The sequence below is a fragment of the Rhinoderma darwinii genome, chromosome 1, assembly GCF_050947455.1.
Source record: "Rhinoderma darwinii isolate aRhiDar2 chromosome 1, aRhiDar2.hap1, whole genome shotgun sequence".
In the NCBI taxonomy this organism is placed as follows: domain Eukaryota; kingdom Metazoa; phylum Chordata; class Amphibia; order Anura; family Rhinodermatidae; genus Rhinoderma; species Rhinoderma darwinii.
The window spans coordinates 290,315,371-290,330,960 of record NC_134687.1 but is presented as its reverse complement, the minus strand read 5'-3'; the positions used below and the strand labels follow the sequence as shown (position 1 = coordinate 290,330,960).

The following is a 15,590-nucleotide window of genomic DNA, read 5'->3' as shown; positions in this document are numbered from 1 at the left end:
ATAACTTTACATTTATCTACATTAAACTTCATTTGCCAACTGGATACCCAAACACAGTTTGTTTAAATCTGATTGCAATTCACGAACATCTTCCATAGACTGAACTATATTACATAGCTTGGTGTCATCTGCAAAAATAGAAATAGTGCTATTAATCCCATCCTCTATATCATTAATAAATAAGTTGAATAATAGTGGTCCCAGCACTGAACCCTGTGGTACACCACTTATTACCGGGGACCATTCAGAGTAGGAATCATTGACCACAACTCTCTGGATACGGTCCTTGAGACAATTCTCAATCCAATTACAAACTATATTTTCTAAACCTATAGTCCTTAATTTACCCATTAGACGTCTATGGGGGACAGTGTCAAATGCCTTTGCAAAGTCCAAAAACAATATATACACAGCGACCCCTCTGTCTAGGCTTCTGCTCAACTCTTCATAAAAACAGATCAGGTTAGTTTGACAACTTCTGTCCTTAGTAAAACCGTGCTGGCTGTCACTTATAATACTATTTTTTGTCACATAATCCTGTATATAGTCCCTCAATAGCCCCTCAAACATTTTCCCCACGATGGATGTTAAAGAGGCTCTGTCACCAGATTATCAAATCCCTATCTCCTATTGCATGTGATCGGCGCTGCAATGTACACTACCGTTCAAAAGTTTGGGGTCACCCAGACAATTTTGTGTTTTCCATGAAAACTCACACTTATATTTATCAAATGAGTTGCAAAATGACTAGAAAATATAGTCCAGACATTGACAAGGTTATAAATAATGATTTTTATTTGAAATAATAATTTTCTCCTTCAAACTTTGCTTTCATCAAAGAATGCTCCATTTGCAGCAATTACAGCATTACAGACCTTTGGCATTCTAGCTGTTAATTTGCTGAGGTAATCGGGAGAAATTTCACCCCATGCTTCCAGAAGCCCCTCCCACAAGTTGGATTAGCTTGATGGGCACTTCTTGTGTACCATACGGTCAAGCTGCTCCCACAACAGCTCTATGGGGCTGAGAACTGGTGACTGCGCTGGCCACTCCATTACAGATAGAATACCAGCTGCCTGCTTCTTCCCTAAATAGTTCTTGCATAATTTGGAGGTGTGCTTTGGGTCATTGTCCTGTTGTAGGATGAAATTGGCTCCAATCAAGCGCTGTCCACAGGGTATGGCATGGCGTTGCAAAATGGAGTGATAGCCTTCCTTATTCAAAATCCCTTTTACCTTGTACAAATCTCCCACTTTACCAGCACCAAAGCAACCCCAGACCATCACATTACGTCCACCATGCTTGACAGATGGCGTCAGGCACTCTTCCAGCATTTTTTCAGTTGTTCTGCGTCTCACAAATGTTCTTCTGTGTGATCCAAACACCTCAAACTTCGATTCGTCTGTCCATAACACTTTTTTCCAATCTTCCTCTGTCCAATGTCTGTGTGCTTTTGCCCATATTAATCTTTTCCTTTTATTAGCCAGTCTTAGATATGGCTTTTTCTTTGCCACTCTGTCCTGAAGGACAGCATACCGGAGTCGCCTCTTCACTGTAGACGTTGACACTGGCGTTTTGCGGGTACTATTTAATGAAGCTGCCAGTTGAAGACCTGTGAGGCGTCTATTTCTCAAACTAGAGACTCTAATGTACTTGTCTTGTTGCTCAGTTGTGCAGCGGGGCCTCCCACTTCTCTTTCTACTCTGGTTAGAGCCTGTTTGTGCTGTCCTCTGAAGGGAGTAGTACACACCGTTGTAGGAAATCTTCAGTTTCTTGGCAATTTCTCGCATGGAATAGCCTTCATTTCTAAGAACAAGAATAGACTGTCGAGTTTCACATGAAAGCTCTCTTTTTCTAGCCATTTTGAGAGTTTAATCGAACCCACAAATGTAATGCTCCAGATTCTCAACTAGCTCAAAGGAAGGTCAGTTTTATAGCTCCTCTAAACAGCAAAACTGTTTACAGCGGTGCTAACATAATTGCACAAGGGTTTTCAAGTGTTTTCTAATCATCCATTAGCCTTCTAACACAGTTAGCAAACACAATGTACTATTAGAACACTGGAGTGATGGTTGCTGGAATTGGGCCTCTATACACCTATGTAGATATTGCAGTAAAAACCAGACGTTTGCAGCTAGAATAGTCATTTAGCACATTAACAATGTATAGAGTGTATTTCTGAGTAATTTAATGTTATCTTCATTGAAAAAAAACTGTGCTTTTCTTTCAAAAAACAGGACATTTCTAAGTGACCCTAAACTTTTGAACGGTAGTGTAGATAACAGTAACGTGTTGTTTTTTTTTTTGGAAAAACGATCATTTTTGGCCAAGTTCTGAGCAATTTTATATTTATGCAAATGAGCCTTTCTAATGGACAACTGGGCGTGTTTTCTCTTATTTCCAACTGGGCGTGTATTGTGTTTTTAGCAACTGGGCGTGTTTACTTCTTTCACTGCACCATCACACTGTGCTGTGGATCATGCTGGGCTGGAACAATGAGAAGGTTAGGACACTGATTAGTCACTGATTGGTGAGCCTCATAAACTCCTCTGTACAACACCCAGTTGTTAAAAAGTAAAAACACGCCCAGTTGTCCATTGAGAAACTCATTAGCATAAATCTAAACTAGCTCATAACTTGCTCAAAAATGATCGTTTTTCAAAATAAAAACCGCTGCTGTTATCTACATTACAGCGCCAATCAGATTATGTAGGAGATAGAGCACTTATAATCTGGTGACAGAGCCTCTGTTAGCTTACTGGTCTATAATTACCCGAGGAAGACCTAGAGCCCTTTTTGAAAATAGGCATCACATTTGCCCTGCGCCAGTCCCTTGGCACTATTCCAGTCACTAGAGATTCTCTGAATATTATGAAAAGGGGGACAGAAATAACTAAACTAAGCTCTTTAAGAATTCTAGGGTGTAACCCATCTGGTACCGGGGCCTTGTGCACATTTATTTTATTTAATTTAGCTTGGACCATATCTACATTCATCCAATTCAGTATATCAACTGATATATTAACAGCACTGGCACCGGCTACATGGGAATATTGATTGGTGTTGATTTTATTATTTTTCCGTCTATGGAGCACACCTCGCTGTAGTTTTAATGCGTACCATTTTAAGGTATATACTGTTACGATCTGTGGGACCCACTGGGCCTTACCACTGTAGCGGGAAAGCAGCTGGCCAAACAGTGTACCAAGTCAATGTCTATATTGTCCAAGCACAAGGGTACCTGTGGCAGTTCAGACAGTAGTAACGGCTAGGCTCAGATGGGACCTTGGCAACAGACACCAGGCGTGGTGTAAGACAGCTGACGTGACCGATGGCACAACATGACTCCAACTTTCTAAGGCACAGGAACTACGGTAGCATGGGATACAGGATACAGGTAGCAGGTACAGGAACACTGGGAACAGGATAACACTAAGGGACCATTTGCAACACTAACACGGTAAACACAACAACGCCCAGGCTTTGAGTGAAAGGGCAGAGCTCTTTTTATAACCCAGGGTGATCATGGGGTAATTGATGATTATTTTCATGTGCGCGCACAGGGCCTTTAAGGCCCGGCACGAGCGTGCGCGCGCACCCTATGGAACACAGCAGAACATGGGGAGGAGATGCGGGCCAGTGCTCACAGATCCATGGCTGCAGCTGTCGGGGGTAAGTAATCCCCACGGTCTTCGGCCGTGGATGCTACACATACAACTTTTTTTTATTACTTCTTATTCAATTTTTTGGGAACTAAAGTGACCAAAAAACAGCAATTCTGACTTTTTTTTTTTTTACAGCATTCCCATTGTAGGTTAAATAACGCTGTATTACGAGAGTTCTCACTTTTAGGCTGGATTCACACGAGCGTCTGCGTTTTGCACGCGCAAAAAACGCGGCGTTGTGTGCGCGCAAAAGGCACTTGACAGCTCCGTGTGACAGCCCCGTATGATGCGCGGCTGAGTGCTTTTCGCGCAGCCGCCATCATTATAACACTCCATTTGGATCTTTGTAAACAGAAAAGCACGTGGTGCTTTTCTGTTTTCATTCATCCTTTTCACAGCTGTTGCGCAAATCACGCTGGTCGCACGGAAGTGCTTCCGTGTGGCATGCGTGGTTTTCATGCACCCATTGACTTCAATGGGTGCGTGATGCGCGAAAAACACCCAAAGAACAGACATGTCGCGACTTTTTTTCAGCGGACTCACACTGAGTAAAAATCACGCACATGTCTGCACGGCCCCATAGACTAATATAGGTCCGTGCGACGCGCGTGAAAATCACGCGCGTTGCACGGATGTATATCCCGTTCGTCTGAATAAGCCCTTACGGTGACTATATCAATTATTATAATTTTTTTTTTTTTACATTTCTTAGGGGAAAAATAGCAAAAGGGGGAACTTTTAATATTTACAATTTTTCTGTACATTACTAAAAATGTTATTTAGCTGTTTTTCACATGTATTTTTTTAGTTCCCTCGAGGACTCGTACAATCGATCTCTGCTGGTATAATACACTGCAATACCTATTGTGTCCTGGGATGACGGAGGGGCCCTCACTTTTTCTGACAGCATAAATGCCGTGGTCGCTATTGAGCATGATATCTAAGTGATTAAACGTCTGGGATTGGAGTTATCTCTGATCTCGACTGTTACAGTGGAGTGTCGGATTTAAAGAGGCTCTGTCACCAGATTATAAGTGCCCTATCTCCTACATAATCTGATCGGCACTGGAATGTAGATAACAGCAGTGGTTTTTATTTTGAAAAACGATCATTTTTGAGCAAGTTATGAGCAATTTTAGATTTAGTTTCTTAATGCCCAACTGGGCGTGTTTTTACTTTTGACCAAGTGGGTGTTGTAAAGAAGTGTATGAGGCTGACCAATCAGTGACCAGTCAGCGTTATACACTTCTCATTGTTCCAGCCCAGCATGATCCAAAGCATAGTGAGATTGTGCAGTGAAAGAAGCTGGGCTGGAACAATGAGAAGTGTATGAAGCTGACTGGTCACTGATTGGTCACTGATTGGTCACTGATTGGTCAGCCTCATACACTTCTTTACAACACCCACTTGGTCAAAAGTAAAAACACGCCCAGTTGGGCATTAAGAAACTAAATCTAAAATTGATCATAACTTGCTCAAAAATGATCGTTTTTCAAAATAAAAACCACTGCTGTTATCTACATTCCAGCGCAGATCAGATTATGTAGGAGATAGAGCACTTATAATGTGGTGACAGAGCCTCTTTAACATACAGACTATAACTGCTGTGTATAGAGCGGGCTCAGCCCGTTACATGACGTCCAGTGTTTTTCAAATGTTTGGAAGGGGTTATGAAAATGGGGACGCCTACCAGATTTTTCACCCTGGGGCCTTCACAAACCTTAATTAGGCCCTGCCAATGGGTTTCACAATCTAATTTCCATATTTCAGACACACACTTATAGTACAACAATTAACCTACAGTAACAGTATGTTTTTGGAGTGTTGGAGGAAATTGGAGAACCCAGAGGAATCTTAATGCAGCTGTTGCCCTTGGTCAGATACGAAGCCAGGGATGTTTTCCTTTTCTTTCTAATGATTTAGTGAACATCCGATTTTAGGTCTTTGAATACAAACACAGAAATGCGATTTTCCTTAAATAAGATTTACAGAAACAAGACTCAAACCATGTAAAGGTAAAGTCGTTTTGACCAAATGTAAACCATAAGCACTTGCTTTATCTTATTAGAATGCTGCGCGGTGCATTGTCGGTGGCAGGTTGGGATCAATGACCCACACGTATTGATAATATCGTAATTGACGACAGTCTGTTAAAAATAGGTTTCCATGTTTGCAACAAATTTACCAATATGACCCACGGCACAAAAAACCCTCTGTCTTTATTTTCTAGTAAACATAACACTGCAGGTTTAAGATACAAACAATTCACTGTCATATTAATTGAACCCAGCCCAACAAGGTAATGACAGGGAGCAAGATCTGGCAGCAAACTTGAGATTTATAAAATCATAACCCTTACATTAATTGTATTTAGCAATCCGCCTCTTGTGTCTTTTTCTTTTGCTTTACGGCAAAGTTTGAGAAGTACAACAGCGCCATCTAGAGACGCAAATCCAGTAAGACATGTATCCAGTGTTATACTATGCACGTCAGAAAAACCAGTAGAGATGAGCAAATCTTTTAAAATTCTGTCAAATCGATTTTACCATCTCTTGTAACCAGTTTTCTAAGGCTTCGTTCACATCTCCGTCAGGGCTTCGTTCCAACAGAAAGCTCAGACGGAACGTATTACTAAAGCTAAGGCCTCATGCACACGAATGTATGTTTTTCCTCCCGTAAATACTGGGGTAAATACGGGTCCTTGGTCACACGTATTCGACCCGTATTCCACCAGTATTTCCGGACCTGTGCCCGTAAATACGGGTCCGGTGTCACCAGTATTTCACCCGTATTTACAGACCCGATTTATCTGCACTAATCGGCAGCCCATTCTCTCTATCAGTTCTGAATAGAGAGAAGGGGCAGCCCTTTCGGGAAGAGTTTCCGCAGCGATTGAAAGTAAAATAAGTACAGTAAAAGAAGTTCATACGTACCCCGGCCGTTGTCTTGGTGACGCGTCCCTCTTTTGACATCCAGTCCGACCTCCCTGGATGACGCGGCAGTCCATGTGACTGCTGCAGCCTGTGATTGGCCTGTGATTGGCTGCAGTGGTCACATGGGATGAAACGTCATCCCGGGAGGCCGGACTGGAGGAAGAAGCAGGTAAGTTAAATTTTAATACTTTTAACTCCAGCGTTAGTCACTGTCCCGAGTGCTGAAAGAGTTACTGCCGATCAGTTAACTCTTTCAGCACCCTGGACAGTGACTATCCCCTGACATCGCCTAGCAACGCTCCCATAATTGCCGGTGCACACACACGTAGCCACCCGTAATTACTGGAGCCCCATAGACTTCTATGGGCCTGCCCATGACGTAATTACGACCTGAAATAGGACATGTTCTATATTTTTCAATGGCCCGGGCAGGTAAGCAAACGGGAAGGTACCCGTGGCCAATAGAAGTCTATGGGCCCGTAATTACGGCCCGTAAATACGGCCCGTGATTTCGGGCGTTTTTACATTCGTGTGCATGGGGCCTAAGTCAATTAAATAATCCACATAACATTAGCGTAAATATAACTATAGCAGCCATGCCAGCTGCTAGGGGAGCTCAGAGGCTAAGGCTACATTCACATGACAGTTACAAAAAATTGCCATTAAAAACTGATCAACTGTCAGTTTTTTATGCCCATTTGGCATCAGTGTGTCTCCAAACTTTCATCCATTTCCAGTCCGTCCGGTTTGCATAAGTTTTTCATGGCAGTTAAAAAAACTGATGAATTTCATTTGTCAGGCGTTTTTTGTCCCAACCCCCTGAAAACATCCAAAGGAAGGTCATTGTCATGATTGTTTCACAGCCCCCCTGTATATGATGGCACACAGATCCCCTGTAGATGATGGCACACAGACCTCTTGTAGATGTAAGGGCGGTCAGCACGGCCCTGGAACGCTGTGAAGACAGAGCAAGGACCATGGCAGACTCACTGGAAGTGCGGCTCTGAGCGTACGTACGTTGTCGTCATCATGACAACGGCAGTTCACCGCCGGGTGCCTGGACCCGCTCGCGCATGCGCAGGAGGAGGGAGTGAAGCCATGGGAGGGTCCGAAAGCAGGAAGACGGAAGGACGAGGGCGTGAAGAGGGAGAGAAGTGGGCGCGAGGAGGAGAGTGGAGCGGGAGAAGGTGCGGAAGCTGCGGAAGGGCGGAGGACAGTGTGTGGGGGTGAGGAGAAAGGAGGAGGCAGCGGAGGGGAACTTAGGAGAGGGGAAGGAAGGCCCGTGTCGAGGTTGTGGACACAAGAGGCTGCAGTGAGCATCCGGCCCCCAGCCCAGCACAAGCCGCCCAGCAGCCACCAGCACAAGCTGCCCAGCACAAGCCGCCCAGCAGCCACCAGCACAAGCCGCCCAGCAGCCCCCAGCACTAGCCACCCAGCCAGGCAGCAGCCCAGCAGTTCAGCGGTGTAGCAGCCCAGCAGTCCAGCGGTGTAGCAGTCCATCCGTGCAGCAGACCAGCCGTGTAGCAGACCAGCCGTGTAGCAGCCTAGTAGTCCAGCCGTGCAGCAGCCCAGCGGTGTAGCAGTCCAGCCGTACAGCCGCGCAACAATACCCAACATATAATTCCGCCTGAATTCCCTACATACTCACCGATGCAGCGCCGTCTAGTTCACATGTGGCCTCTCATCTTCACGGGTTCTTGCGAAGGCGGCGAGATGGCGTCATCTCGTCGCCTTCGCAGAACCCGTGAGACTAGAGACCACACGTGAAGTAGACGGCGCTGCATCGGTGAGTATGTGTCATCGCGCTGCCTATAGCCAGCAAGGGAACCAATAAATTCCCTTGCCTCTTGAAACCGCATGTCACAGATCCATTTTTAAAGGTTGTTATGTATTGACAGCCGTTAAAAACGGATCCATTGACTTCTATGAGGGCCGTCTGGCCGTGAAAACGGACAAAAATAGAACATGTCCTATTTTTTGACGGCCAATATTCACGGGCCGTTAAAAATGACAGTGTGAATACACCCATAGAACATCATTGTTCTGAAAACAGCGGTTCAAAAATCGTCCGTCACATGGCCGTTTTTCACTGTCGTGTGAATGTAGCCTAAGGGGACTACAAAAGTACATTGGTATCTTATTGCTATCCAGAACTTTGCAGAATATATACTATATGACACTACTATCCATTGATTGGAGCTCATATAAAAGAAGGTATGCTGCTGTTTGTACTATTTATTATATCTGTTTAGTTTACTGGCAACAAGGTCATATTCCTGACCTGCGATTTACATTCCAGTTACGCCTTGCCATAGTAAATACAATATCATGCAATGCACTATAAAGCTACAAATAAAGCATTTATGTGTTTATATGTGTGATAACAGGACAAACCTTGCAAATTTGAGATGCATAGAGAAGAAGATGATGGAACCCAAGCACATCCCGATTCTTAGGAAGAAATTCCTGCAGGCTTCCATTAGGAAGATATTCCATGACCAACTGGAAACTACGGCGACCTTATAATAAAGAACCAGTAAATACATGTAAATGTCACTCCTGCTATTGACAAATGAAGGGCTCAAACTCAATACATGAGGTGAAGAAATATAAAGGGAAAAAAAGATTAGCCAATTTGAAATGAAACTCCAGGTAGCCATCTTCTCACATGTGGAAAAATATTGCCTGATCCCTGTCCTATAGTCTGGATGACTATGACAATTTTCTATTGTTTCCTTCAAATTGATATCCACATTCATTATATTAAAAACCTCCTCACATTATCGTAATTCTTTTTTAAACTCATGTGAACAAAACATCTGCAAGATGTTTAAAGGGGTTGTGTCTTATTGATATGAATGGTCCTCCAAACATGTTCTGTTTGGGGAGTCTCACTGCTGGAACCCCCTAGGGTTGGCCGTTGGCAGAGGTGGCTGATGAGTGTTAACTTTTCCTCATAAAATATTACACAGCGCCTATTTATTTAAATCGGAAAGCTGCTCTTGACCCTGGCTAATAGTAGAATAAGGAAAGTCTGGGAAAGATGGTCTACAAACGTCGTCCAGATGTCACACGTCCTATGTCATATAAGGCTGTCGGCAACTGAATGCCGACGGTTGTGTGCCTCAATTGGGGTCATGTAACTGATGGTAAGTTTAATAATATTCATTTAGTCCACTGATGCATTAAAATCTATGGGCTGTACCATAAAGATATATATATCTAGAAATCTATAAATATATAGTCGAGTCACATTATTATAACCACCAGCCAATATCTAGAGTAACCGCCGTCTGCAGCATGGACAGCAGCTAGACAGGCTGGGAGTGACTCAGGTTGTCGCAGGTATCTGGAGCAATGCTGACTGCAGTGCATTCCACATTTGCTGGAGGGGGCGTGGGGCAGGATCCATAGAGCGAACAAGACGATCGAGGTCCCCCAGATGCTCAATTGGGTTCAAGTCTCGCGAATTAAGGGGCCAGGGAAGTACTCGGAAGTCTTGGTCGTGCTCTTCCAACCACTGTTGGACACTTCTAGCCGTGTGACATGTCACATTGTCTTGCTGGAAGATTCAATTTACCCCAGGGAAGACAAACAGCATGTATGGGTGGACGTGATCTGCAACGATGGATTCATACCCAAATCGCTTCAGAGTGCCTTCCACATGGATGAGTGGGCCCAGAGAACACCATGAAAAAATTCCCCAGACCATAACGCTGCTGCCACAAGCTTGTGTTCTTCCAGCAATGGTTGCAGGGTGGTTGTTCTCTGATTTTTCTCACCTAACACGCCAATGTCCATCCGTTCGATGAAGCAGAAAACGAGACTCATCGGAGAAGGCAACCCTTTGTCAATCATCGGTGGTCCAATTCTGATAATGCCGTGCAAATTGAAGCCTTTTTTTCTGATGCACCTTTGTTAGCATAGGAGCAGTGACAATCCGTCTGCTTTGGAGCCCCATATGCAGTAGGGTTGGCTGAACTGTTGTTTTAGAAACACGTCTGGTAGACCCCTGGTTGATTTTCACAGTGAGCTTCTCCACTGCAGCGTGTCGTTCGGCCCTCTCGTACCTTCGTAGCCGACGTTCACCACTTACATCTATGGCATGTGGTGCTCCGCAGTTTCCACGTTGGTTATTCCCAACGGTGCCATTTGTCCGCTCACGATACACTTTCACCACAGCAGCACGTGAATAGTTCACAAACTACGCTGTTTAAGAAATATTGCCACCCTTGGCCCGAAAGCCAATAATCATCCCTTTTTGCAACTCTGATATATTGTCCCTTTTACCCATGTCAACAACGAGTGATATGTGTTCAGACAGCCTATTGCACCTTATATACCCACCAAGCCAGCCCACGACACATCACATCCTTCATGGGCTACGCGCTGCCGACTTCGAAAATAGGTGGTGGTCATAATAATGTCACTCGACTGTGTATATATGTGTGTATATATATATATATATATATATATATACATTAGGTTCAATATCCTAGGTATCTGTCTATTCAGATGCTGAATCCAGATCCCATCCCAGATCTAGAAACCATTACAAACTATATGATAAATATTTAAATGAAGTAGGCCGGATTCGCACGAGTGTGTTCGGTCTATCGGGCACACCGGCGTATAGCCGCTGGGCATTGGACTGGGGGCATAAGGGGTTAATTTTATTCACATGTAGGCTATGGGTGAATTGTTAGGGCCGGCCAATCAGTTTCGTAAGGGGGCGTTTTTCGGGTAATTGAGAGGCTTTGCTTCCTTCTTCCTCTTTCGGCTGAAAATATTTTCCCTCCCACACTGTCTTGGTTTCTTTCTTTTGAGCATTTGGAGGACGAAATTGGTTTTTGTATTTGGTGATTGTGGTTCTAGGGTGGAGTGTTTTATGCAAAATGAAAAAAAAAAAAAATTATAATATATACACAATAGTGAATGGTCAAACTATTTGTGTATTTAAAAAAAAAAAATAAACAAATTCTTTCCTTGCAAATATGTCACAGCTGGCGGGGTAAAGTTATTTGTTCTCACCCACATGCTCTTAATCTTAAGCTGGCATGCGGGTTTTGGGTATATTCACCTATGTTTGTATCGTTATTGTAATATCTATGGCTACGGCCTGTTGTTCTGACTTACCCCTCGATGACCGTGGCCATGGGCCTGTGTGTTCTCTGCTGCGTCGTCCCCCAGTGAGGCGCCGGCACTCACTTCCTGGTATCGAGACTGTCTCCCGGAGGGTGCGCGCGCCAATGCGTGCACGGTCTTAAAGGGCCAGTGCGCGCATAATTGCAGGAAGTCTGCAATGAAGCCCAGAATGTTACTGGACTATAAAAGGGGCTCTGCCCTCTAATTCTTTGCCTGAGCGTTGTTCATTACCCAAAGTTCGTGCTAATGGTCTCCTAGTGTCTTCCAGTTTCCAACTGTTCCCTGTTCCTGTATCCTGTTTCCCGTGCTATCCAGATCTATTACCGTGCTGAGCTGTTGTCGTGTTGTGCTGCATTCCACGCCTGTTCCGCTTCTCCACGCCTGACGTCTACCTGCCGCCTTGTCCCAGCCTATCCTGCCTTGCTGCTATCCGAGTTGCCACAGGTACCCTTTCTGGACTATAGACTCTGTGCTATACCTGTTTGGTCAGCTGCCGTCCCGCTACGGTCCAGTGGGTGCACACCCCGCATCATGACAGTATGCTCAGGCCATGGACCCCGCTGGTCAATTCAAGGGCATGTCACCCTCCCAAGCCATGCAGGCGGACCAGCAGGATCTCCGAGCAAGACAGGATCAACTTCTTGTGGCAGTGGACTCCATGGCACAGCAGCTAGGGACTCTAGCTGCTTCCCTTCCTGCCTCTATGCAAGCTCCTCAGATCGACCCTCCTGCTACACCCCCTGGCAGTTCCGGCTCGGATCCTCGATTCTCGCTGCCATTACCTTCTCGGTTCTATGGAGACGCAAGTTCGTGCCGGGGTAACTGAACCAATGCTATATCCATTTTACCCTGCACGCCCGAGCATTTCCGTCAGACGGAACCAAGATCGCCTTCATCGTGTCTCTCGGCAAGGTCCTGGCATGAGCAAACCCTATCTGGGAACGTCAGGGACCCGAGACCCAAGACTTCCAGGGGTTCGTGCGGTTATTCCGGACTGTTTTCGAGGAGCCAGTCTCATCGGCAGCCACTGCTATCTTTAACCTTCGCCAGGAGGACACCTCTGTGGGCGAATACACCATCCAGTTCCAGACCCTGGCAGGAGAACTATCCTGGAACAATGAGGCCTTGGTGGCATCCTTTTGTCATGATCTATCACCCGAGATCAAGGACGAACTTGCTGCTCGAGATCTGCCACCTGCCTTGGACGACCTGATTCTGCTTGCCACTCGGGTGGACATAAGGCTGAGGGAGAGATCTCATGAGGTTCTTCAGGAGAGACGGCCTCCTAGACTGGCGCCTAACTTCCAGCAACCCCTCTTGCCTCCTTCTACTGCTTTGCCCGAGGTTCCGATGCATGTGGATCGGCTAAAATTGTCCGTCCAGGAGAAACAGCGCAGGAGCACCTCTGGACTCTGTTTATATTGCGGCCTCGCTGGCCATGTCGTGCGTCTGTGTCCTCAGAAGCCAAAAGACCCCAGCGCCTAGGTTTGGTTGGAGAGACAACCCTAGGCGCTCCTGCATTTAATCGAGAACTCTCTTCCAAACTGTTCATTCTCGTAACCATCATTGCTGACGAGAGGCCCCATCCGGTCTCTGCCTACCTGGACTCTGGCTCTGCAGCCAATTTCATCTGCCAAGACCTCGTGGATCTTCTTCAGTTGCCCACTGTCCTGCTGGAAAGGCCGTTGATCGTTGCCTCGGTAGATGGACTGCCATTGCCTGACCCAGTTTTGTCTGTGACCAAGCCATTAAGACTTCAAGTGGGAGCTCTTCATTCTGAGCTCATTTCCCTGTTTGTCCTGCCCAAGGCCGTCAACCCCGTGCTGCTGGGTTTGCCTTGGCTCCGTTTGCACGCCCCAGTCCTGGATTGGAACACTGGAGAGGTTCTCCAGAAGGGCCCCAAGTGACTCGACCGCTGTCTGGGTCATATATAGCCACCGCAGACTCCACCGCTTCAATCATTAGAAGGGTTGCCTTCTTGTTTCTCTATGTTCTCTGATGTCTTCGATAAGAAGGAAGCTGAGATTTTGCCGTCACATCGAGTATATGATTGTCCGATCAACTTGGTTCATGAGTCGTCCCCTCCTCGCGGTAGAGTGTACCCTCTCTCCTTGCCAGAGACCCAGACTATGTCTGCCTACATTATAGAGAATCTGGAGAGGGGCTTCATTCGTAAATCCTCATCGCCGGCCAGAGCTGGGTTTTTCTTTGTCAAGAAGAAAGATGAATCAATCTGACCCTGCATTGACTACCGAGGCCTCAACCAGATCACGGTGAAGAACAGGAACCCACTGCCTTTTATTTCAGAACTGTTTGATCGCATACGGGGGGCAACATTTTTTTCTAAACTGGACCTGCGGGGGGCCTACAATCTGATTCAGATTCGTCAAGGTGACGAGTGGAAGACTGCTTTTAATACTCGTGATGGGCACTATGAATACCTAGTTATGCCCTTCGGCCTGTGTAACGCCCCCGCGGTGTTTCAAGAATTTGTCAATGACATTTTTCATGATCTCCTTTATGTTTGTGTTGTGGTGTATCTCGATGACATTTTGATTTTCTCCCCAGATCCAGTAACTCATCAGAGTCATGTCCGCCAGGTGGTGCTTAGTTTAAGAGAGAATCATCTTTATGCCAAGCTAGAGAAGTGTGTGTTTGAAAAAAAGTCTCTTCCCTTCCTGTGCTATATCATCTCCGATCAGGGTCTCAAGATGGACCCTGAGAAGATAAAGGCTGTCCTGGAGTGGCCACGCCCCCAAGGCTTAAGGGCCATACAACGCTTCCTGGGATTCGCCAACTTCTACCGGCTGTTCATTCCCAACTTCTCATCTTTGACAGCTCCCATCTCCACCCTTACTAAAAAGGGTATGAATGCCAAAGTGTGGACTTCGGAGGCAGAAGCCACATTTGAATCCTTAAAAAAAAGCCTTCACATCAGCCTCTATTCTTCATCATCCTGATGTATCCCTACAGTTTTCTTTAGAGGTGGACGCTTCCTCTGTTGGTGCTGGTGCACTGTTGTTCCAGAGAGGTTCGAAGGGCAAGACTGTGGTATGTGGCTTCTATTCCAAGCTGTTTTCTTCCGCAGAGCGCAACTACTCGATTGGGGATCGGGAGTTACTGGCCATCAAGCTGGCTCTGCAGGAGTGGAGACACCTACTGGAAGGCGCAGTCCATCCTATCCTGGTCTTCACGTATCACAAGAACCTGACCTACCTACAGATGGCCTAGTGGTTGAATCCTTGTCAAGCCAGTTGGTTGTTGTTCTTTGCTCGGTTCCGGTTCGAACTCCACTACCGACCTGCCGACAAGAATGTGAGGGCCGATGCCTTGTCGAGGTCATTTGAGACAGAGGAAACTGTCCCCACAGAATATTATTGATCCTTCCTGCATCTTCTCTGTGAACCCTCTACAGGTTAGAGACATCCCTACGGGAAATCCTTTTGTGCGTCTGGCTGACAGAGGAAGAATCCTTCGCTGGGGTCACAGTTCCAAGCTGGCAGGTCACGCGGGTGCTCGTAAGACCCAGGATCTAATCGCCCGCCAGTTCTGGTGGCCCACGCTGCCCAGAGACGCCATGTACTTTGTCTCCTCATGTACGGTATGCGCAGCAAATAAAGTTGCCCACTCCAGATCAGCTGGTCTGCTCCAACAACTGCCTGTGCCCGTTGCTCCCTGGCAGCATGTTGCAATGGACTTTGTCACGGATCTCCCTCCCTCTTTGGGTTGCAGTGTGATCTGGGTGGTGGTGGATCGATTTTCTAAGATGGCTCATTTTGTTCCCTTGACTGGTCTGCCTTCTGCTGCGTGATTGGCCTATCTCTTCATTCAACACATCTTCCGTCTG

General features: G+C 46.0%; 1 protein-coding gene across 1 annotated transcript in view; it reads right to left on the bottom strand.

The window, feature by feature from the left end:
- The window catches only part of JAK3 (Janus kinase 3), a 244,356-nt gene that overhangs the window by 15,879 nt on the left and 212,887 nt on the right, over positions 1-15,590 (bottom strand). Inside the window, exon 19 of the mRNA XM_075850921.1 lies at positions 8,993-9,117. Within this exon, the coding sequence (XP_075707036.1) occupies positions 8,993-9,117 (125 nt within the window). The remainder of the gene's footprint in view (positions 1-8,992; positions 9,118-15,590) is intronic.